At 38.4% G+C, this 25,654-nt stretch overlaps 1 protein-coding gene across 2 annotated transcripts in view; it reads left to right on the forward strand.

Annotated features, from left to right (window-relative positions):
* Positions 1-25,654, forward strand: part of RANBP17 (RAN binding protein 17) — a 236,230-nt gene that overhangs the window by 134,918 nt on the left and 75,658 nt on the right. The window contains exons 15-19 of one of the 2 annotated variants that reach the window (XM_059699170.1): positions 3,279-3,338; positions 10,720-10,793; positions 11,803-11,883; positions 22,080-22,143; positions 22,234-22,342. In XM_059699170.1, the coding sequence (XP_059555153.1) occupies positions 3,279-3,338; positions 10,720-10,793; positions 11,803-11,883; positions 22,080-22,143; positions 22,234-22,342 (388 nt within the window). The remainder of the gene's footprint in view (positions 1-3,278; positions 3,339-10,719; positions 10,794-11,802; positions 11,884-22,079; positions 22,144-22,233; positions 22,343-25,654) is intronic. The other variant, XM_059699171.1, reaches the window with a different exon arrangement.

The following is a 25,654-nucleotide window of genomic DNA, read 5'->3' on the forward strand; positions in this document are numbered from 1 at the left end:
GACTGGCTATCATCAACAAATCAACAAACGACAAGTGCTGGAGAGGATGTGGAGAAAAAGGAACACTTGTGCACTGCTGGTGGGAATGCAGACTGGTGCAGCCACTATGGAAGACAGTATGGAGTTTCCTCAAAAAACTGAAAATGGAACTCCCATTTGACCCTGTGATCCCACTTCTAGGAATATATCCCAAGAAACCAGAAACACCAATCAGAAAGGATATATGCACCCCTGTGTTCATAGCAGCACAATTCACCATAGCTAAGATCTGGAAACAGCCTAAGTGCCCATCAGTAGATGAATGGATTAGAAAACTGTGGTACATCTACACGATGGAATACTATGCTGCTCTAAAAAGGAAGGAACTCTTACCATTTGCAACGGCATGGATGGAACTGGAGAGCATTATGCTAAGTGAAATAAGCCAGTCAATAAAGGACAAATACCACATGATCTCACTCATTCATGGATAATAGAGACCATTATAAACTTTTGAACAATAATAGATACAGAGGCAGAGCTGCCTCAAACAGATTGTCAAACTGCAGCGGGAAGTCCGGGGAGGGTGGAGGTGCAGGAGGTAGGGGGGTAAGAGATCAACCAAAGGACTTGTATGCATGCATATAAGCATAACCAATGGACATAAGACACCGGGGGATAGGGGAGGCTAGGGGACTGTCTAGGGCGGGGGGAAAAAATGGACACATATGTAATACCCTTTGTAATACTTTAAGCAATAAAAAAAAAAAATAAAAAAAAAATAAAACTAATGATGGTATTCTGAAACCCCTTGTCTGTATGCATTAATTTAGCAAAGAAAACTTGGAGTATTGGATGGACTCATTGATCTGAATTGGGAAGACTGATAATTTATTGGAAACAGGGATATAAGTCACCTACTTACCCAATGAGCTGAGGACTTACCCTGGAGACAGGAAATAGGAATTTGTGGACTCCAAAAAGGAGGGTGAGAGCTTTAAAATTGGGAACTTAGGTGATACAGATGAGCCCTAAAGATAAGAATCACCTGCTACCACAAGCATTCTGTTTTTCTCCTGCCTCCTTTCCATCACTTTTCTTGCTCCTCCTTCCATAAGATAGAAGTTATAGATAGAAAATGCAAGATTGGGAGTTAGGCTATCTTCCATAAGGGCTCTTTCCTTTCTAATCACTCTTCCTTAACATTACTAAAACTACTCACATACCAACTTAGAACATATGTCTGTTTTCTAGCATCTTGTACAGATAAAATACAAAGAAAAGAGACTGTCATTTTGGGTGTGCCTCATAATCTTAATGTCAGACTAATGTTTGATTATATATTACTTAATAATAGCAGTCATTTACTGACCACCTATTATGATAGCTAATAGCTAATGTTATTTGGTGCTTACTGTGTACTAAAAACTTTCCAAGTGTTTCTGACACTGTGCTGGCAGTGCTGTACATAATACAGCACATGATAACAATAATAATAATAGCTAACACTATGTGCCAGGCCTCTCCTAAGTGCTTTGCATAAATTAACCGCTTTAATCTTCTCAGAGATTCTGTAAAATAGGTCCTACTCTCATCTTTATTTTATACTAGAGGCCCAGTGCTCGAATTTGTGCAAGGGTGGTGTCCTGCTGGTCTGCCCCAAACGGGGCCAGCCAGCTGGGGGAGGGACTGCGGGAGGTTGGCTCTGAGAAGCTAATTAATTTTAACCAAGATCATAGTTAATTCATTAAATAAAATTCTTTATTCAGTGCCTGTTTAGCCAAGCATTGTGCTAGGCTAGCAAGTAGCAGAGTCTCACTCCAAAACTTGTATGCATTGCACTGCATATACATTCTGTGTTTCCTCCTAGTTATCTAAAATACATACTCAATTAACTTGCTCATTTCTGTCTTCTTACTGAGAGAGGAATATGCTTCCTTGGCCACTGTGTCTACCAGTTGGTCTTTTGCATATGTTGTAACTCATTTTCAACACAGGGTTCACTAGGAAGACTAGGCTGGAGGCAGCACTATTGCACTGATTTTGCCGCTCAGAGAAACCAGACATTAGTGTTTGAGGGTGTTAATGGGCCATCGGAATGGGAACTCTGACTCACTGCATTTGAATAAGTTAAAGTTGTCATTAACTAGGCTAGTGTGAGAGATAAATTGAAAGGTACAAAGGACTGTAGGAACAAGATCTTTGAGTAAAATTTGAGACTATTATGAAAAAATGAAATAACTGCTTTAACAAAGTAGCAAAAATACAGATGATGTCATTGACATCTCCTCTTTTATTCCCTGGGCCATTATTCTCTTCATGTCAGGTTGTTCTTCCTAGAGGTACAGAGTTGAGTATCTCTTAGGAGAAAGGTACAGAAGTCATTTTAGATGTAGAAAATTGGTCATGTTTCAGAGAGGCAACATGGAGACAAAATAGAGTAATATTAATGGGAAACATGTATGAATAAAATAAAGATGCTAGAAGTGGAAATGGGACCTGGTAAAAGTCAGCACCCACTGTAACTATAATTTGGTGTGCTTTAAGAGGATGGGGGAGCGTGTGTGTGTAAGAATTTGATTAAGTGGTGGAAAGCTCAATATGATTTACTTACCCTCTGAATGACTATAGAAATGAGTTCCATTTATTAAAGATGTATGTTTACTTATGAGAAGGTGACTTGGCCTACTTACATCAGCTCCACTGGCCTCACATAATGAAAGTGCCACATGGGAAACTAGTGCTAACAGATTCCTTAAGGTAGATGTCAGTATTTTTATAATTGGCTCTTTTGGGGGGGTTTCCCTTGTTTTTGTTGTTGTTAATCCTCACCCGAGGATATTTTTCCATTGATTTTTAGAGAGATTGGGATGGGGAGAGACAGAGAGAGAGAAATATCAATGCAAATATCAATTGGTTGCCTCCTGAATGCGCCTGAACAGGGCCGGGTTTTGAGCCTGCAACTGAAGTATGTGCCCTTGACCGGAATCGAACCTGGGACCCTTCAGTCCACTAAGCTAAACCAGCTAGGGCATAATTGGTGCTTTTTTAGGGCTATCCTTTAGTAATTGGTTTCTTGAATTATTCCATGGAAGCAAACTCACTGTAATGGGTTTGGAACAGCACTTCATCAGGCCTCTACTCGTGGCCTCCAGAATGAAATCAAAGCCCCAAGAACATTTTAAGTGACAGCCACAAAGATCCTGAGCCACATTCTCCTTGTATCTGAAGTTGGGAAGGCCTGCTCTTCCCTTATCGCTGACGCCAGGTGGCAGGTCCCTAAACTCTGTGCTTTTTAGGTTGTACGCCTGAGGAGTGATGTGTCCAGAGTTCCAGAGAAGGCTTGGAAAGTAGTTAAGGTGAGTTGGGTTGCGGTTACTATGGTGGATCACCAATCTTTATGCTTGTCTCACCACAGCCCCAGATTCTCAGTACTAATAGGCACACACTCACAGTGATGTGTGTAGGGTGCACTGTCATGGGTTCCTTTTTAAATGCAACATATAACCCTGCAGTGTGCATGTTTTTTAACCAAATGTTCACTGGTCGGCTCTGTTTAGTGTGCTTGCGTAGTGTGAAAGCAACCTACTCTTCTTGATCATAACATTTCTGAAGTGGCCAGTTCTAACCAGTATTCATACTGAAAGGAGAAAGTTTCACTTGGCTACGGTGACTAGGATCTGTCATTGAACAGTATCTCTAGCACATGTACCCCATGTGCCAGATATGTTTCTGATTGACACTTCTGAGAGATAGGGGGGATTGGCATAAACAAAATCTCATTTCCTGACTTCCTCTACCATCACCCTCTCACCGTCTTCATCCAGCATCAACTTTTGTGCTCCAAAATCTAATCATGTCATCTTATACATTTGTTATTGCAAAGAATTAGAAATTGATACCTGAAATGCCCCTTAATCCTGGTCTCAAAACCTTCTACCAAAATTAGTCAAGGTTTCTTCGAATAGCTTGTGCCAGAGCCATGGCTAGCTGCTTCTTGTATGGTCTTGGGAAGATAATACATTTACCCGGGCTTTACCGTGGCTTCAGCCACAGAGACTAGTTTAACAGAAGCTTGGCCTCAAACATGGAGTGAGTTGGCAGCCAGCAGGAGCAGAGCTGTGTCAGGACAAATGTGCTGCACCCCTCATCTTCTCTAGTTGGCTTTCAGCTGGTGGCGCCACGGGAGTCTTTCTATGGGCTGTGTATCCTGTGACCAATAACTGGTGCCCTCCACCCGGGTCCCTCTTGGCTAGCGAAGGCCTGTCGGGAGACATTAGGCTCATGCTGGTGGAGATCCTTAGTCAGTGGCTCCCTAAGGAAAGTGAGGCAAACAGCCAGCTTCTGTTGAACAGGTGGTAGTTAGACCTTAGGTCTGGGTGGGGGTGGGAGGGAAAGAATCTCTCCAACATTCCCAGTACTGCTGCTTTTCACACTCTACCTGTATTCCTCTTTCTAATAAATGATTGCTTAGACACTAATCCAAAAATATCTCTGGCAGCATCTGGAGCCCTTCCGTAGTGGTCTGGATGTGGGCCCAAGTTAGGACTGGAAACCCCACTGGGGTGCAAGCAAAAGAGGAAGCATGTTCTTAGGCATGCATCAGTGGAGGCCCCTACTGGGAGAGGGGATTATCACAAGGCAGCAGGCAGCCCTGCACCCCAGCCTGCTGAATTCATGCTTTGTGCCACAGGATGTGGAGCGAAGGAAATGTGAGGCCAAAGGGGTGGCTCCAAGTTTTCTTACACAATAGCCTATTCAAGCAGATTGGGAATGCCTCTTAAGAGATTTGTTAGGTGCATGTCCCCTCAGCAAGATGGCCACCACAGATGGTGGGTTCAGATATTCCAGTTGAAATAAATACTTAACATTCATATTTATTTGCTACTTCCATAGCCAACTTTTCTTGTATCATGTGTCATTCTGAACAAGGCAAACAGATTCCTAAACGTTTACCACTTGATATCCAACATGCTAGTATATTATGGTTTTAAAATTAAATTCTGGCAAAAGATTTTTTTACCTATAATTATGGTCCTATATTTTGTGATGCTATTTTAAATGACATGGAAAAATGAGTCAGCCAAAGGTTGATGTGGATCTCTTCAGTATCACTAAGTTAGTATATTTAATATGCAGCAGTGGTGTTTGTACCATTAATTTTCTTGATGTGTCATAAGTTAATTGTGATGTTCATGTTTTATTCTGCTTCAAATGTTAATGAAAGAGCTTAGTATCTTTAGTTCAGATTATTTACATACAAGTGGTTAAATACTCTCTTCCCTCTTACCCCTTCTTCCCTCCCCTCCCCTTACAGAACTGGGTCTCTTACGAAAAGCACTGCATTGACCTCAAGGGCACTTGAAGCCTAAGACAAAAATATGGAAACTGGTTTCTTACTCATAATAAATGAATTTACCCTGAGTTCCCAGATTCTTTTTCTAAGAAATTAATTCTTTCATTATATTGAATCCTCTCTGGTGACAGGTTTTGTTTTGCCAAATTGCAACCAGTTAAAAATCTTGATACGTCATTTCAATAGATTGAAATAATACTTTAAAATTCACGATTGTTTTTTTTTTTAATTTCGTGGTATCGATTTTGTATTGGATGTGAATTTTTCAGAATAAATTGGTTCAGGAAAATATATCATCTGATGGCAGAATACTTTGTTGTTGATTTTCACAGCACTGCTAATTCTGCATAGAGCCTGCTTACAAAAGCTCTTTGAAATCATTTATAGAAGGCCTAAGGGTATATTAACTTACTGTAATTTTCTGAAGATTCATTATCCAAAATCTTAATTCATTATAACAACTCTTATGAAAAACTACAGAACCAGTTTTTCTCTTTTATTTTCTTATTTGCACAGAATGAGCGACTCATTGTTCTTTTTAATTTGTTTCATGTGGTGCTTTTGAGTGCATTTCATAGAGGGCTGTTATTGAATTTCTGTGGCTGTCATTATATATCCATACAACCTTTAAGAGCTAATATTCTGGGTTTCCCAGTTCTGTAATCTACTTCGAGTTTGAGGATTGACATAATTAGTTTCTTCAAAGTTATAACCAGAATGTGAGAGACAGCACTGCAGATACTCAAGACCAAGGATTAGGATTGGAAGGAGAAAGTAATTAAAAATTATCCCAGCACATGCTTTTATTCTTTATTAAATTAAATTCACAACTCAAACTCTTATTGCTATTTGTATGTTTATTCTCTTGTCTGGTTTTCTTATCTCATCTGGCTTCCTTCTTAAAAGCCAGATAGAAGGTTATATAAGCTACTGCATAGGCACAGGCAGCATTTGTCATTCGGTTAGTTGAAAAGTTAGAGAAGTATTGGGTCATTGAAGTGTCATACACAGATCCAAATGTTCTTTTCTGAAAATTGAAAGAATCTTCACAGTAAAATAAATAGAAATAAGAAAACAAACATATTAAAACAGTTTTTTAGGAACATGCCTTTTCAAGTCTATACTAATGGTAATTTCTAACAACTTCCTGTATTTCAAGAGCTAGACTAGAGAGATGGATGGATGGTAAAAATGGGCAATTTTTCTAGCTTCTAAGGCAGTCTTTAGAAGTAGAAAGAATTTGGCTTTGTATCATGAAATTTTGAAGCTTTCTCCCTTCAACAATTGCCATTTCTCACCTTGATTAGAGTGTGTTGACTGAATATGCATGAAAAGATTTCAAAGCTTCACATATGTTAAGGTTTTGTTGGTTTTAACCTTTTTTGTGCCATGTCAGAAGCCTCAGGGCAAGCTCCTTCTTATTTTTCTGTTATTTTTTCATGTAATGGACCTCATCTTGAAAAGGCATTAGCTGCCAGGTTGAGCAGCTCCTGTGAGGAAGGGCCATGGAATGGAGTAGGAAGGGAGCAGCATTTGTTGAGGACTCAATGCCAGGCTCTGTGTTAGGCCTCATTTAGTTCTCCCTGAAGCCCGTAAAGTAGGTGTTAGTATTATTATTCCTGCTTTACAGATAGGAGGTCAAGAGTCAGAGATTATAAGTAACACCCAGCTAGTGGTAGACCCAGAATGCCAATCCAGGTATCTTTGGGACCAGAGCCCATGCTTTCTCTTTGGTGCTAACTTTATCAAGACAGTGTTGTAAATTCTCTGGCGATATAAAGAGAAATAGACACTCTCTCTACCCTCAGTCAGCACATGCTTGAAATAGTGGAGGAAAATGAAGTTTCCATATTCACATGGAAAATTAATTCTAAAACAAGATCAAATTCTAGTGTATAATGTAAGTGCCACGAACAGGCAGGCAATCATAGGTGTTCTGAGTGTTCAGCGGAGGAGAGCTCTTCTTACTGATCTACAGAGAGCCTCTTCCAGAAATACTATTTAAGCATTAAAACCACGTCTTTTTAAATAACAAAAGTGTACCTGTGGTCACCTCTGGTGAGTGGAATTTGGGGTACATTATTTTTAGAGAAAAGGGTTCTCTAAAACAACCTTATCCTTTTGTTAAAAAATTTTGAATGAAAAAAAAATTTTTTTTGAATGAAATGGCCAAAATTTACATTTTAACATTACATCCTTTTTAGCCATTTTACATTTAATGAGTGTTATTAGGCATGGGAGGTAAAAGACAGAGCATCATCTCTGCCCTCAGGGAGGTTGTAGTCTAATGGAGAAATGCAGGCATATTAAAAAGAAGGACTAGGCGGAGCAGGCACAGGCTGAGAGGCAGAAACCAGGTCGTAACATGTGCCTCTCTGATTGTGTGAAACACGTAAAGAGGTGACTTCATTGTGTCCTTTAGAGACCATGGACAATACCAATGGATTAGTCTCTTATTTCTCAGATTCTTGCTTATTTTTCACTGTGATCGGATTATCTTGATTCTGAAATAAAAGATTAGAAAACTGTGAACTAAAGTGAGTTTTTACCTCTCTTTGCATTCCAATGCCAACTTCTATATCCTTCCTTAAAATGAGGATCATGATGAACTTTCTTCTGGCTATCATAAAAATGGTTTTTGGTGAAGTGATATTGTGTTGGAATTTTTCTGTGAAAACTTTCATTGGCTTGTGTTTTATAATAAACAGTTGTATAGATCTTTTCTCACTGGACAAATTACTTCCCAACCCTACATTGTGTGTGTCTATGACATAATTAAATTCCAAAAGTTTAAAGACATTTTCATATTATCTGTGTGTTCTCTGATGATAAGGTGCCTTGGAAAATGTGAGCCAGTCTTTTAAAAGAAATGCAGTAATCATACATTGATTTTAAATGACCCTGTCACACGTGAAAACAAATCAGATTGTTGCTCTTAATGAGCTTTTCAATTTACTATTCAGTAGATCAGATAAGTGGATTTAAGAGGTAATGATCCTGTTTAGTACTCAAGCTTGACTGTCAGATCCTAGTAGTGGAGAGAAATCCCTAGGGACAAAAGCGTTGACACAGTTCTAGATGGGATAATGGGAATCAAAGCTAATGGATGATAAAAGGAATGGTGCAAGTTACAAGGATAATTGTGGATTAAAGCAGTGCCATGTGTCAATGTTGACCGTTTTTTCTAGTATCTTATTGGGTCAAATCGGATGCTTGAGGAACTGTTTTGACAGCAGAGCACAACAGACGCCTATCTAGCTCTCTCCTTTCTTGACACAACAAAAAGCCATCCATTTAAAATATTTTTTAATATTAAAATGTTTAAAATCACATTTTAGTTATTATATTTTATTATTCAGTGGGCATGGATAAAATCAAAATTTGATTAAGCCTGAGTTTTGCCATAAACAAGCATTTATAGAGTCTTAAAAATATAAAATTTGATTTTACAAAAATACAGTACAGAGCAGGGGGAGGAGGATGGACACCCAAACAACTACAGTGAACAGTAGCGTGACAGGGGACAGCTCACTGCTGGAGGGAGGAGAGATGACTTCTGATCGGGAATCGGGAAGAGGGGGAAGAAGGCAGATTCAGGCAAAATGAAGCACTTGAACTCATGGAGATCTGAAATTGCCTGAGAAACCTGTTACCCAGCTGCATTTATTTCATTGTGGCTCCATGTTAAGGGAAACGGTAGAGGAGAAGTAGTTTGGGGGTGAAGTTGTGAAGGGCCTTGTATGCCAGTAATCATATCAACACCAATTTTCCCAAGGGACCGAATTTTCTCCTACCTATGAGAAAGGTTCGAGATCATGGTGAGATAGGCAACTTCCCTTTCTACATACCATTCTTCCTTTGAGCCTGCCATGTGCTTAAAGATTTCTGATCATTGGGGATTGGTGGTGACTGACTTCCCTAGGTTCTCTCTTCCTAGCTCCCTCTGTTCCCAGACATCTTACAAACACAGCGATAGCTTCAGTTGTGTAAGAGATGAAGGCCTGTTCTCATGCGCAGAGTCAGAGATAGTCATTGACGTGCTTTTCTGTAGGGCTCAGAAGTTAGCAGAAGAGGCAACACCAATTTGGATATCAAATTCCTTTCTTTGTCTCTCCCCCAGCTTCTCCCCCCTACCCTTGTACTCTTTCCTTCTCCTGCCCTCTCCACCTGCCCCATCTTCCCCCTCTCTTTGCTTTCTCTTTTTCTCTCTCTCTGATTTCCTCTATGGGCCTGAGGAGCATTTTTGGTCATAGGACTTAGGTTGAAAACCTGGAACACAAGCTTCTGGTTTGAATAGTGCTTAAATCCAAATATACGAGACTGCAATGAACAGCCTTCCTCCCTTGTATAACCCTGCAGCTCTGGACATCCTGTGATTTCTCTCACCTTCATGACCTATGGCAGCATATCAAGCTGTTGTTTACACATGAAAAACAAGGCGGAGAGAGTGAAAGCTAGATTGCCATACCTATAGGAAATAGGCTGGTCAGGAGAAAGTGAGAAAACAATCATGGGGATCAAATCGCAGAAGAGAAATCCCATACAGCTGGTGTCTGGCAGGGATAACCTGGAATCACACCAGAGCATCAGGGAGTGTGGAGGTGTTAACTAACCCACCTCTCAGCTTTGCCAGGGTATTAGGGCATATCCATTGGCTGCCGGTGGCATTGTCCCAATAGAAGTGGGCTATGTGTTTATCAGCTCAGTGTGGCTTTGGGTTGGGACTGAAATGTTGCACCCCAAACTCTGCAACCAACGCTCCCTAATTGGAAGCTTAGTGGATTCCCAGGCCCCGATGCACACTGCAGAGACTTCCTGAGCCTGGAATTTCAGTTTCAGTGTGGAAAGTAAGACCTATCTCTGTGATTTGGGGGAGTTTAATCGAGGGATATTTGAGAATTTCTATAAATTCTTTCGCTTTATTTTTGAAATTATTTTTTATAACAGCCTAACATAATCCTGAATTATTTGGCGGTTTGCTGAAATCTGGAATGGATAGAAGCTTTGTAAATGTTGGAGCCTTTTACCGAGGCACTCCAGTTTCTAGCCCTTCACGTGCATACGCCTGTCTTTGAGAAAGGAGGGATACTAGTTCCCTCTTTGGGGAAAAAAGTATGTAGTGTGCTGGGAGTAAAATGAGTATGTGAGAGGGATGTGTATGTGTTTCAAAATAAGTGAGATGCTTCCCAGAAGAAAAAGTTGGTAAATTTTAAAATTGTAAACATTTTTTTAAATTCTTCATTTGCTCTCCTACCCTACTTCCTACTTTAGTGTAGATGCAAGCAAATACCTTACTTACAAGTTAAATCTTCCATTTGTTCAATGTGATAGTCTTTTGAAAATATATGTTAATGATAAATTTTTTAACAATTGTTTTCATGCAGGTATATGCCCGGATGTCAGAAGTGCTAGGAATAACAGATGACAGTCACGTTCTAGAAACATTCATGACGAAAATGTGAGTTCCTGCTTTGGTTTTTTATTTTTCTTTCATTGTTGATGGTTTGAATCTAATAGACCTTTTACTGTGTTTAAATCTCTTCATAAATATTAATTTTCTTAATCAAAGACTTCAAAAATTGAGTTTTAATTCTTAGGATGGTAGCATAGTTTTTAATTGAAACTTAATTTCTCATATTTAAAGTTCATCATCCAGATGACATTGTTATTTGTCATGGTCTCCACACAACTGCAGTGTGCAGCATCAAGACATGGTTTTACAAAGTTCACAGACTCTGGCTCTTCAAGTCAATTGGGTAGCATTTTTTTTTTTTAATTTAAAAGAAAACACCTAATTTCGAAGACCGAGTGAAGAGATTTTTGCAAATTAGAATCATTGAGAGAGGTTTGATTACCTAAGGACAGGGCTTTCATTGCCTCCGACAGGAAGCTATGGCTGTCAGAGACATTCATGGAAACTGAATTAATTATCCTTACAGTACTAGCAGAATTCACTAGTTCCTAGTCATAGATAAAACTTTTACACTTGGCCTAAACTGGTGTGCCTCCACTCGGCATCCCACTTTATCTGTGTAACACATAAATAATACTATCTTGCTTCCAGAGAATAAAGCTAGATAAACAATCATAAGCATAAGAAGTGAGTTTTGGAGCCACAAGTTGGATGGTTCATTTCTTGGGAGTAACTGTGAGCCTCTATTTGACTTCCTTTTAGCTCCTGCTATCCATCCCCACATATGTTTGTTTCAGATACAAACTTAATGTTTTTCCTGTGAAACACTTAGGCAACTTTTTCATTTATAAAACTAAATGTATAGAATTATGCACCATTTGTACATTGACTGTATATATTTTGAATGTGCTATAAAAAGAATAGAATGGAAAATGTTCCATTGGTATTTTGTGATTTAGGTCTTCTAACTTACATGAATGTATGTTTATTTCCATGTTTTCCCTATACAAGCAAATACCTTACTTACAATTTAAAACTTCTTGTTTATATTTAGTGTTACAAACCTTAAATACTGGGGAAGATGTGAGCCTGTAATTTCGAGGACTCTTCAGTTCCTAAATGACCTTTCTGTTGGATATCCTTTTTACTATATATTTGATCATTTATATGAATAGCCTAACAAGTGCATTCCATTAGCTACGTATTTTTAATAAGGTCAAAATGTTCTAAAATATTACTTTATAAAAATGAATTCTGAAGAATCAATATGTCTTTAGTAGTGTTCAGGTGAAAAGAATATTCTTTTCATTAGTTAAGAGGCACAAAGGAATTGGAAGAAAATTTTAAGTGTTTTGAACACTTTTGATTATTGGTCCTATCAACTCAACATCTTATTTACTCTAAAATGAGACTTCCCAGTACACATTAAAATGTTTTTAATTTTCTCTCATTAGCAGATTTTTAAAATCTAAAACCAGAATCATCTTTTCTTATTAGGTTAATTGATAATACTGTCGTGTTTCTACCAATGAGAGAGAACAGTGTGAAAAATAAATGTTGATTTAGTTAACCACTAAGATTAGCTATTATTTTAATATGAAGATAACTTCCTGAAAATGGGGGCATTGGAGAGAAATCTTTAATGTAGGTTCACTTCAGGAATATGTTTGTATTAGTTAACTTTAAAATTGTGTTTCTTGGCAAGCCATAAAAGATTTCCAAAGTATTAGACACCCACTTTTGTGCTGGAATTTAATATGCAACTTTTTATTGGAAAATAATCGTCCTTGTCTGGCAAAATCCACCATGCAATATTTCTGTTAGTAGGTATAATGCAATAAAGTCAGGGAGGGCTATTTATCACTACAAATTTTGAGGATTTCAGGATTCTTTTTATTATTTTAATATATTTCTTTGATATTAAATCAGAAAAATGATAAATTACACCTGTCCAGGCTGTTTTTCCTTTTTACTGGAAAGTGATGTACAACCCAATTCCAGTGGTCATTTTGGCTTTTTAAGATATGTATTTTTTCTTATTAAAAAAAACCTGAACCTGTATTTTTTTTTAAATAATAATGCTGAAATACTCTTTATTTCTAACATATGAAGTGGTTTATAAGTACTTTCTAGTATTGCAAACTCTGGCCTTTTCACAATGAATTACTCTGAGAGCATATTATCTAGAAAGAAACCAGTTATTTTATAGCACATATCTATTGTTTTGATTTACCCTATCTTTTAGGTTGAAATTGAAATCTAATATAAAATTAATTTGATTTGTATTCTTTTTAGTATAATTTGCATAATGCCTAGTTTATTTGTGTCTGCTATTAAGATCTTCTCCTGTCTCCTTATATTTTGTATATATTATTTAATCCTACAATTATAACCTTTTGTTTTATAAGCTATTTATTGCATTTGAGCACTTCCTAAAGTTACTAAAAAATCATATTTTCAGAAAACTTATTAGATAAAAGTTTAAAAGCTATAACATTTTAAACTAACTGGTACGAATGGTTTCAACCGGGGTACATTGATTTATATTTTTTAACAATTATTTCAGGTTTGCATATTTAGAAATATATATTAGCTCAATTTGATTTCAGTGCTCAGTTATTTGAATTATAAATCATTATGTCCCTTCTAGCTGATCAGTCATGAAATATCTTTGAATTCATTTACATAATGGAATATGTGAGTGGTGTATCTATTTCAGTGCAGTTGCTGGCTACTTAATGCGTGTTTTGTTGTTTTCTATCGATTTCTTTATTATAATTTGTTTTTAAGTCCTGATTTTTAAAGCAATACATTATTTTTGTGTTGAAAATAAGATGTCATGCTTCAGAAATAGAAACAGTATACAGGATAAAAAATCATCACTGATTGATCCCTGTTAATGTAAATATGTTTATATATTCGTATTAAAATATTAGTAACGGATGAAAAGCATGTTATGTTACAATAAAATGTTTAAATGTTCCTTATGACTTTATAATGCATATTTTCAGATACCTTTTTTTCTGTTTTTATCTTCTTCAGAGTGAATCTTACTCAGTGTTTATGGTCCTCAAAGCCAGTTTCTGAACTTTTGTGTCCTTGTGTCTGACCACTTGTTTAGAATTGAAAACATAAAAGATCCTAATTTTTAGGAAGTGCTAAAAAAAAAGCCTATGTTCATTTGTGCCGGGGTCCAGCCCCAGCAGGTCCAGGGGTTCTCAAAGGCGTAGACAGAGTCGGCGAAGAAGGAATGACACGGAGACAGCGTTCAGTTGATCAGCAGCCTAGCCAGGATCTCCAGCCAGGATCTCCAGCCAAGTTCTGGTCTGGATCTCCAGAGAGGTTCTGCTTCAGATCTCCAGCCAGGTTCAGTCACCAGGTTCTAGTCAGGTTCTCTTGCCATGTTCTATAGTCAGGTTCAGTCCAGGATCTTTTGCCATGTTCTCTCCAGCGAAGTTCTTCTGTCTCCAGGCTCCGTGTAGGTTCTGTCTTCTGAATTCTGTCTGTTGTTGTCTTGTTGCATCTGTATTTATACCAGTTGATTCCAGTCCTATCAATCTCTATTACAAAGGTTAGGGCGTTTCTTATCTCCATTCCAGGGAGTAAAGATTATGTAGCTTAAGCATGATTGTTCATAGTTAAAATGATTAATTACCCGCCTGGCACTTAGTTGAGGGGTTTTATTCCCTCCCTAACTTCAGGGGAAAATCCCTACCTGGGGATTCAACCTTTCTCGGAGAGGTGACCTTGGTTAAAACACAGCGCCAAGAAGGTGAGCAAACATATTAAGAACCGTATGCCATATATGCCAGGTCCCTTGAAACAACAAGGATGGACCGGCTCCCGGCACATTTGCCCAAAGGTAGTAAGTAGCCTCAAACTATAGTGACCTTCAGAATCACTAGAGTTCTTATTGGAATACAAATGCTAGACCTCACCTCCAGATTGAGGTTTTGGGACATGTTAGACTGAGCCCTGAGAATTTGCATTTTCAGCAAGTCTTGGATGATGCTGGTGGCTCAGGGACTGTACTTTGAGAACTGCCTGAAGATCATTAGACAATAGAATGGGATGTCCTAAAAATAGAAGTCTCGTTCTCCTCCCACTTCTCTATAGGACTTTGTCTTCGCTAGGAAAAGGTGGCCTACCTCCCTAAATAATAATGTTTGTGAGGAGGCTGCCAATATGTGAAGTCCCTGGATTTTAACTGGAGAGCAAGTCTTGCATTTTACCCCAAGGCTTCTGTTTGCCAAATTTGAAGGTTTCCAGATTGTTTAAGACTATCGTAATTTTAAAATCCAGAGGCCGTTTTTGATAGAAAGTTTGTCTTCCTATCAAATTCATTACATGGGGCATATAAAATCCATGTGGCAAATACATCTGAGTAACTTTTTAACGTAGTCTTTAAATTTCCAAGACTACATTTCCCGACTTCCAGATTCCAAGCAGTAGCTTTTCGGACATGCACAGGGGTCCTTCTCCTTTGTGAAGTGTTTTGCAGGCAGAAACTCTGCTTTCTATGTGGGGAAGGGATGAGATTGCTCAGATGACAGAACAAGGAAGCTGCTGGGAAAACTGGAGGAAATGAGGGTCATACAGAGCAATGAGACAGACTAAACCTATGGTAAATGCCGAGAAAGAAGGAAGCAAGGGTTACATTTCATCCAAAATTCTATTTGTTTATTAATCATTATTTCAAGCTGTTCTTTGAAAAATATTTGATCAATATTTCTATTACAATTTGCTTATTTGCTTAAATTTACAGCAGTGACATGTGTCTAATTTTGGGTTTCAGATAGATAATAATGAGAATGGATTTTTATTTTCTATTAGGCCCTCTGTTGGTAGTTGCCCTTATTACATCATCCTCAGAGCTTTAAGAAAACCCAAAAATATCTTTAGCTTTTTAAAACAGACCCCATAAAAGACTTCTACATTAATTCATGAAAGTATCCAAACTCATTTTTACCCTGTTGTTACTCTTAACGTCAACAGTTCTTAGGATTAATAACTTACCCATATTACTCCAAGACCACCTACATAATTGACCAGGCCCAGACAAAATGAACATGTGGGGTGCCTTGTTCCTAAGTTATTAAGAATTTCAAAACCTCAATAGCAAAGCATTGAACCAAAGGCAGGACTGTGTGCAAGTTCCTGTACACCAGGATTTGGTGAATATAATTCCTACCCATGTGCATCTTAGATCTACTTACCTGTTAGTTTATTTCAATGGTTTTCATGTTTGCAAGCCACAGAGTCTTATTTCCTGTCCAAACTACTTAGTCACCCTGATTTTATTTTTCAGCCCCAAACCTCTTCCAGCTTCATTTGTCTTTTAAGTGCAATAAACTAGAACAACATCCTTATTTAGATTTAATCTTGAGCAAGAATAAAATAGTGATTTTTAAATTTAATTCCATACTCATCTTAATGATTTACTTTATCTTACTAGCCTCTTTCAATTAGCAAATATTAATTAAGCATTTGCTCAGTACAGGGCAGAAGGACAAATGAGACACAGTCCCTGCCTTCACAGAACTGATTCTGATTCCAGACTTCCTTTCCTATATTTCTACTAAGAGCTCAAAGAAGATTGTATTGTTAATGTAAAAACATTCAAACCTGTAAAGAATTTTTGTGCGTATATTTGAGCCAAACTGTCAACAATTGCCGGGAAGCAGAACCTCAACTGATTGAGATAATGCTCCAGAGAATGGCGGTCTTTCATCTATTTTTATACATTGCAATCAAAGGAGGGGATGTAGGTGGGTTACAAGAAATCCATTGGTGATAGATTAGAGAGGCGGGAGAAAGCAAAACGGGAGGGGGGGGGAGAGGGAGTCGGGGGACCCCTGGGATTGGATAAAAAGTAAAATGATAGACACATACTTAAGTGAATGCAGGATAGTTAACAGTCAACAGTTAACATGATAACAATAACAATGAAGGAATGTGTGGTACCTGTCCTGGGCCCAGGCACATTAGGTTGTGCCCAAGGAGTCCAGAAAAGGGAAATTACAAGTTATGGAGACATTTAAAGGATATGTTATCATAGATGCGAAAAGACAGTAGACTCAGTTAAGGTAAAGATTGACCTTGTTAAGGAAAATACCGGCCTAGGACATGACTACCCACCATAACTGCTTTTAGTTAAAGTTTTAATTTCAGACCATACTTTGTGGTTACTTTAGGTCTTTAAGTTTGTAAGACTGCCATGCAGGCCTTCCCTGAGCTTGTCGGGTTAGCATGTGGCTTTTTTTCCCCCCCACAGTATTATCAACAGAGTTCCTTTTTTTTTTAAATTGGACTCAAATAAATTACATACTAAATTTCTGAAAATCTACACATTAAACATAATGTGGGTATGTGACATTTTGGTTTGGCTTTGAGTGAGCTCTTTTTAGTCAAGGTCATTTAGACATAACTAAACATAAATTGTTAAGCATGCAAGTAATATGCAAACCAGACATCCTCACCCTGTCACCGATCTTCCCACCCCTGGGGTGCATCCTGAATGAGGTGAGGGACAGGAAAGAGTAGGGGATGAGAAATGAAGCAAAAGTCTAGAATAAAATAAGGGTGAAGGATAGAAGGAATGTCTGTTACAGGAAATACTTAGTAATAACCAGTAGTAGTTCTGCTTTGGTGAAACAGTATTAAAATGTATTGCTTTATTTCAATGAATACCACCATTTCCAGATGGCTTTGAGAATGTTAAATAAAACTAGCTTCAGCATACATCCCTCAGGCTTACGTCTATTAACATTTCTCATCAAAAGAAATGTTGATTTATTTTTCTGTTTTCTGTCTCTATCATCCATGGAAAAGGCATCCCATAATTTATCTGCTCTGTTTGCTTTTATACTAGGATCAAGTGTGAGAATCCTTTCTGCTCTTCTGTAGCCAGCTTATTCAGACCTTCACGCAGTTCTTTAAATTCTTGCCTCACAAGATTACCTTCCTTGAGTATTGTTTTAATCTGATCATTTATCTTCCCAAAAGCCCAGAATTCCTTCTACTTGCTTCTCAGGTCAACGTAAAATATTGATTTGAACTTGAGTCCTTTAATGGTACTTGACTTATTGAGTTCCCATAACTAATTTCTGATCCACCACTCAACCACAATTTGTACTTGATACTTTTCCTTGGGCCAAGGAAATTCATTTTACCTCCCCCTTGACACCTTTCATGGTCTTTCACTGAATCACCACCTATGCTGTTCTCCTCATTTGACCCATCATAACTCAGTTTGATGTCTTTTAAATTTTTTTTAGGTCTTGCTGAAGACTTAGTAAAGCCATCCTGAAATAGTTCCAATCCTTAGTCACTGTGTTAACTGAAAGAACGTGAACAAGTCATGTAATTTCTCTGGAGGCTCAATTTCTTCATCTGTAGAAAGGGAATATTATCTATCTCTCAGGATTTTATATGGATTAAATAAAATAATAAATATATAACAATGTATTTGTGCTATCTAACAAAAATAAAGCACCTGGTATTACTGACCTTATCATGTAGTAGGTGCTTATTAAATAGCAAGCCCTTCATTTTCATTCCTATCATCTTTAATTTTCTTAATGTTCCTGAAAACCTAGTTCTTATCTGTATATATGAGGATGAATATAATATAACTTGGTATTGGCCAGTTCTCTCTCTGGTGAGGTTATAAGTTATTAGAGGGCACTTGAACATATTGTTACCCCTCTTATTGGGTGACTAAGCCTTGAACCCCTCTTCCTTGTATGTGATTTTTAGTATCCCTTAAGATGCTTCATTTTGGTTACACCTATTTGGAGTTTTTAGTTTAGTAGGGCTTATTGGCATAACCCTGTTTGTGAAATAACTGAACCAATAGTTCAGTAACTATACTTTGTACCTATCTACAATATGTTCAAACATGTAATTTTCCTATCCATGAACTCTCTTTTATCATCGGCGTCTAATTCTATCTACAAAAACTGTTTGTAAACATATATGACTTTTAAATAATGGACTAGATTAATGCCATCATCCACCCTCTTGTACTTGGTGAATGAATATCATATTATTACACTATTCCTTTGATTCTCAAACAGAAATTTCTTCACATTTTAACACTTCTGTAAATCAGATGTCTTACAGTTGAAGATATTTTTAAGCATCTTGTCTTTCTTAATAGCACCTAGAGTTATGTTTCTTATAATCAGTGGTGTAGGTTTGATGAAATATGGCAGATACTCAGTAAAGGCTTGATACCATGAATTGAAGTCGTACTTGTTGCTACTGTGCCCATCAGCTGCTAAATTAAAGTGTGTGGTACTCCTGTAATTTAAGAAGACAGTTCATTCTCAATTTCGTTATCCTCTTTAAAGGATAGGTGGATACAGAAAGGAATTCTGTTCAGTGAGTTACTGTCAGCCAGGCTATGGAGTTTGCTCAGTCTGGATGTGATGAAAGTTCATTAATGAATTGGTTCCTTCCTGAAAGAACAGTTTCCCTGTTCCCTCTGGGGCTTAGTTACAGCTTCAGTTGTGTCTCAAGAAGCTCATAGTCTGTGGTGCAGAACCACTGGCCTCTTTCAAATCAAATGGATATGATTTAACTTAGTGAAAAGAACTTATACTTGACAGTCAAAGTTGGACTTAAATCTTGGTTTTACCATTACATGTTTTGTGTGTGACCTTTCCTGAATTCTCTTACTCATGTCTCTAGACTCCTGCTGTTGCTGTTAACCGCCATCATCACATTCACTGTAATGTGCTATTCAGAAAGCCACGCAGCTAAAATGCTCCCACCACTAAAATGGTGCAACTTATAAAATCCTAGAAAAGAATACAATAAAAGTATAAAAATCATAATATGATTAGCCATTTGCCTTTTTATTTTTAGTCCTCACCCCCAAGGATATGTTGAGAGAGGGAGAGAGAAACATCAATGTGAGAGAGAAGTATCCATCGGCTGCCTCTTGTACACACCCTGATGGGGGATCGAACCCACAGCCTACATACATGCCCTGACTGGGAATCGAACCTGCAGCCTTTTCGTATATGAGATGATACTCCAAACAACTGAGCCACCTGGCCAGGGCTCCATTTGCCTTGTGTGTTGTTGTTGTTGTTTTAAAGCATTACAGACCCTCTTAAGGACCATAACTAGCTTTGAATTGAATTCCTATAAGGGAATATAAATATTCTGATGAGCTCTCATTTTTTTCTTTATTGAAACAATATTTACTCTTAATCATTTGTTCTTTAGAATATAATTAAAAGGCAGTGAGGCTGGCCTTGGTTCAAAGTGCACAGATGCAGTTCTGCAGAAAGTGTGTCTTTGGCAGACGAGAGTCTTCCTGTGAATGTTCTGTTTATTGCTCCCATAAATATTCTGTTGTCAGAACAGGACTTGCTGTTTATTAGCAGCACTGATAGGAATTTCCTATTAATGGCAGCATCCTGATTACCTACAGACCCTGTCCGTTTTAACTTTGCAATTCTAAGAGAATCGTATTTGGTAATTACTTAAGGTATTTCTTAGTTTATTGACCCCCACTCTGTTTAACTGAGTGAAGTTTGAGTGGCAGTTCTTCTGCTCAGTGATTTACACCGGAAAAAAATCAAATATGCAGCTTCGTAGTCAGGGAAAGACCCGCTACCTGTCAGCCCTGATCTCCTTGCCCTTCAGCCTGCCAGAAACACTCAGTTCATTGAGCACCCACTGAACACAGTGTGAGGAGGAGTGCACATAGATGCGGCCCTATCCCTAGAAAGCGTCCTGACGTGGAGGTGAGCAGATGTGCATGCCTCATCTGCCGCTGGAATGGTGGCTTTAGAGTCCAGGGGACTTGGATCTAAGTCATACTAGTCGTTTCTCTTGGAAAGTTCTATTTAATGTTTTTGATTTGTTTTTTTCATCTGAAAAATAGAAGCGATACTACCTATCTCATGGGATTGTGAGAATCAACCTTGTAAGTAGTAAACATTCTGTAAACGTTGATTCCCTGTATCTTTGTGTCTTCTTTCCTGGTTTAAAATTGAAAAAGACATTTTCATTATTTGATCCTCACAACAATCCTGTAAGACAGACAACTTGAGCATAGGTTTCATCCTCACTCGTTGGAGGGGGAAAGTAAGACTCAGAGTGGCTGAGTATGGTGCTCAGGCACATCCAGCCGACTGAATGGTGTAGTTAAGCTGAAAGCCCAGGCTTCCTGACTTGTGTTCCAATGTGTTTCTACTCTTTTACATCCACAGCTGAGTGACTAAAATCTCGAGTTAGATTCCAGTGTCCCTGTACGGAGGCAACAGAGAGAGTTCTATACTTGGAGACGATATGAATGGAAAGAGTCAGCGTTTTCATGGGAACGTGAATGGTGCCATTTAAGGTTCTTATAGCCTGCAAGAAGGGCATGAGTAAGTAGGCAGGGATCGACCCAGAGAGGCCCGGGCTGTAGCAGAAAACATGTGACTGGAGAAAGTAAATGAAGAGAGTGTTTTGATGACAGCGTTAACCAGAAATTCTTTAGGCCTGTGATCATGCGTATGATTTTGTAATGTTCTCGTCATGCATTGAACTGTTCGGATGATGGTTCAGTACAGTAGAAAGAACGTGGTCTTTGGAGTCAAACCTCAGTTCAGATCTCAGCACTATCCATCCATAACTGTGTTACCTTAGGCAAGTAACTTAACTTCTCTGTGCTCGTTTTACCTATGGATTAGAAATAATAAATAATATTTAGCACTCTAATTGTGAAGATTAGGTGAGTTACACATAAAATTCCTTGCACGCAATAGGTACTTGAGAAATATTAGGCGCTCTAAGCCTGACCTTCAGTCCTTGATCACGTGCAGTCTGCTACGTCCTCCTGGCTGTATTCCCATCTCCTTCATCTGAAGCAGACTTTCCTTAAGTTTCTAACTTGAGTTCATTGTTTCTTAGAATTGAACATTTTTCTCCTTCTTGATAGCCTATTATGGGTCTTTTATCATTATTTTATTATGAAGTAATATTAAGTAAAGAGAAGTTCTCACATTACATAAAAAATGTTAAAAAAAGGTCAGTTTTAATTTTCCACTACGAAGGCTTTAATAGTAAAGAAGTTTTTGTCTTAATTATAAAATTAATTCTTCCTCTCCAGGACGAGAACATGTATAAGATGAGAAAAGTAATTGCACTGGTTAATAATAGATTGCCATTCTTAACAGACTGAAGGACATTTCTCTAGGACTACTCTTTCAAAATAATATTTATTCCTCATAAGTATGCATTGGTGCCATTGTAATTCAGTGTCACTTTGTGAATTATTACCTGTTGATAAGACAGTTATATTTCGCCAAATTCCTTAACTTCTATTACCTATATCCTCTTAAAAAAATTGGTGAAGATAGATGCTGTGAAGTTCATGCTAAAAAATCACACGGTGAGTCTGATTTCCTCTCATTAATGACTAGAATTTCCAAGTGGCTTAGGTAAAGCGTTTGTAACTTGGCTGCTCTTTTGCTTTCATTAGAGTGAACACTTCCCCTTCCTCGGCATCAGTGACAGTAACAGGCTCAGTGACTTCAGGTGCCGAACAACCTTCTACACAGCCCTCACTCGCCTTCTGATGGTAGATCTAGGTAAGGGTAAGAATTTGAGCTGACATGATAAGGATTACCAGTATACCTGTGGATAAAGACGGGAAATGCTTGCGAGGACTACATTTAACTTATCACATTTGCCACCTCCAGCAGTTTTCTACAGCTTTCTAAGATTTGAGCGCTCACTTGTTAACATCAGAACCAGAAGACAAATCTTTGTACTTAAGGTGGTATTTTTCACTTCAAGTAGTACTTGCATTAATTCTTTACTTCCTCTAAATTTATTTTCCGGGTGTCCTTCGGAACATTAATTTTACTGCTAGGAATCTAGGAACAATCTTAAATACAGAAAAGCTTTGCACACAAAGATTTTCTTTATAATGACATTTAATCTAAAGAAAATATAGAAACAATGTAAATGTCTAACATAGAGAATTGTAAAATTTGGCACACCCACTTACTTGATGGAGTAATATATGGTCATTAAAAATAACAGTTTGAAGACAATTCAAGACATGACATGTCTCTTATAATAGTAAGTGGGAAAAGCAAGGTATTACACTATGCAAATGGTATGATCAAGCCTATTGGAGGGGGAGGAACAATACATCAAAAAAGACTTAAATGAAATTATTCAAAAATGTTAAATGTTGTCTTTGAGTAGTGGACTATACATAACATTTCCTCATTTCTGATTACCTAAAATTTTCTTTAATGTACTACTTTTATAATGGGAGAAATTAACTCGTGTTTAATTTTTCCATTGAAAGCTAACGTTAGCCAGAAGTATCCGCAGGAAGAGGGCACCTTAGGGAGGGACATTACACCTCTCTGTGGGGACCACATTACTCTCGATTCCCATTGTTCTCCATGTCTGAATGCTGCAGGTTAAGTTAATCAGTTTATAGACACATGAGAGAGACAGAGAGAGAGAGAGACAGTTCAATCAATGATGATATTCTGAGAGTATAATACTGATATCTTTTCTTCCTTTCTTTTGCAATGTATTCATTAATCCATCTTAAATACGAATTTTTAAAAACGTGATCATACAAAAGGAAAGAGGTTGAATAATTTTATTTTGCATGGAAAAGGCACTGATCTTCGTAATTGGAAGGTGACCAAGACCTTCTCTGCTTCACACCTCTATTATTTTTATGCATTTCAACAGAATAAATTATCAGAAAGACTAACAGCCAAAACTTGAGAGAAATGCAACTAGGATGATTAAGGAGCTGAGCAGGATTGATTTCTAAGGAAAGATTAAAAGGGCCATGTATGTATAACTTGGCTAAGTGACAACTAGGGCTAGAGGCAAAGGGAACTGTCTATAAATATTTGAAGAGTGTAAACCAGGCATGCAAAACCCAGTCATCTGCTACCAGGCCAGTGGGAGATCCAGCTGAGTGACAGCTTTGCATACTGCACACTGGCCTGTGCTATGTCTTGGCTGCTGCCTTGGAGAGAAGAGGAGCAGGCCAGGTATACTGTCATTGTTCTCAGTAATCAGTTAGAGGGCACACTGTGCTGAGCTCTGAGGGCACCACAAAGACCTTGCCATATTGGCCCCTGCCCTCAAGGAGCTTGCCCTCTTGCTTCCTGGTTGCCCAAGCATTAAAGATGATGATGAACCCCTTGTCTAGACTGAATTCTTCCCCAAGCCTTACACATGCTCTTTGGATGACTCTGTTGGATAGAATGAAAGAAACGGGGAGACCAAAGTTACAGAGAACCACCTGGAGGAGGTTTCCTAGAAGTAGGACCCTGTCACCCACATATCTTCAGGACCCAGCAATGGAATGGACGAGGTCCTTTTTCATGAGGTCAACATAGATAAGAACCCCCATAAATTTGGGGTCGCTTAAAAAAACAGGACAGCACTGTGAGTGCTCTCAGCACAGCTAACTTAATGCAATGACAGTTGGTAGACCTGGTGATGCCCAGAAGTGCCTGGCATTGCACACCCCCTTTTTGAAGATGACTTCTATATGTGCTTAGTGTTAACTCTGAGGTCTGAGAAATTGAAGTAAACGTATATAATTTTGAATAAGTAGTAGGACTTTATTAGCTTTCACCAGATTTCTTTGAAATATTTAACCCATAACAATATAAAGTATACATTGATTTTTTTTTTTTTAGTTAGTTTTTTTAAGGTAAATAATTGTTATACTAGAGGCCCAGCGCATGAAATTCATGCACTGCGGGGGGAGGTCCTTCAGCCTGGCCTGGACCCTCTCACAGTCCAGGAGTCCTTGGGGGATGTCCGACTGACGGCTTAGGCATGGGGAGCAGGGCTAAGCCAGCAGTTGGACATCCTTAGTGCTGCTGCGGAGGCAGGAGAGGCTCCCGCCACCGCTGCTGCACTCGCCAGCCATGAACCTGGCTCACGGCTTCTGACTGAGCAGTGCTCCCCTTGTGGGAGTGCACTGACCACCACGGGGCAGCTTCTGCATTGAGCATCTGCCCCCTAGTGGTCAGTGTGCATCATAGCAACTGGTCATTCTGTATATTAGCCTTTTATTATATAGGATTGCAAGCACTTTTTAGATACATTGTAAGAAATAGGGGGGGAAAAACAGGCTATGTGGAAGTACGTGTACATGGTAGGTACTAGATATAAATAAATTGAATTGGATATAGATAAAATGAAAAACAAAAGCAACTACACTCCTGGAACTTGTACATTTTTTTAAAAGAAATTCTTTCCTTATCAGTGTTTTTGCTTTTAAAATAATGTATATTGTAAGCATCAGGTGATGGTTTGTGGTATAAAGCATCAAGGCTTCTTTCCCTCATTAAGAACCAGAGCGGCTCTTCTTCCCAAAACATGTTGAACTCTTTCAGTTTATGGGCTTTGTCTTGCCCAGGCTTTCTGGCCCAATCTCAGGATCTCTACATTGTAAGCACTCAGTAAGTTCTGGTGGGAAGCAGGACACACAAGTGCACTGTGACCAAGATGCCATCACCAGGGCCCTGGAGCCAGCTGCTTGTCGGGTTCTTTGGGAGTAGCTTTAACCAATGGCTGATTGCTTGCACAGTGATCAGCTGCGCTTGGCCACTCTTGTGCTGGATCAGTTGTTTGTTGTTTTCTGTTGAAGAGAAAAAGTGTTGCTACTTCACAGACTTCAAGATCACTTGTAGGGTGTTGTTGAACAGTTTTATTCTTTGAAGCCTTGTCTCACAAACTAGGCTGTAGGATCCCTGTGTGTATGGTTTTATGGTTTTCTATCCTGTGTTCACTGTCGCAGAAACCTGGAGAAAAGAGAGAGTGCTCTTGCCAAGAGCAGCACAGATCCATGTATTAAAGAAAGAAGAAAAATATTAGGTAATGAGAATCTGTCTCATATTAAA

This window comes from Myotis daubentonii, chromosome 5, assembly GCF_963259705.1.
Source record: "Myotis daubentonii chromosome 5, mMyoDau2.1, whole genome shotgun sequence".
Lineage (NCBI taxonomy): Eukaryota > Metazoa > Chordata > Mammalia > Chiroptera > Vespertilionidae > Myotis > Myotis daubentonii.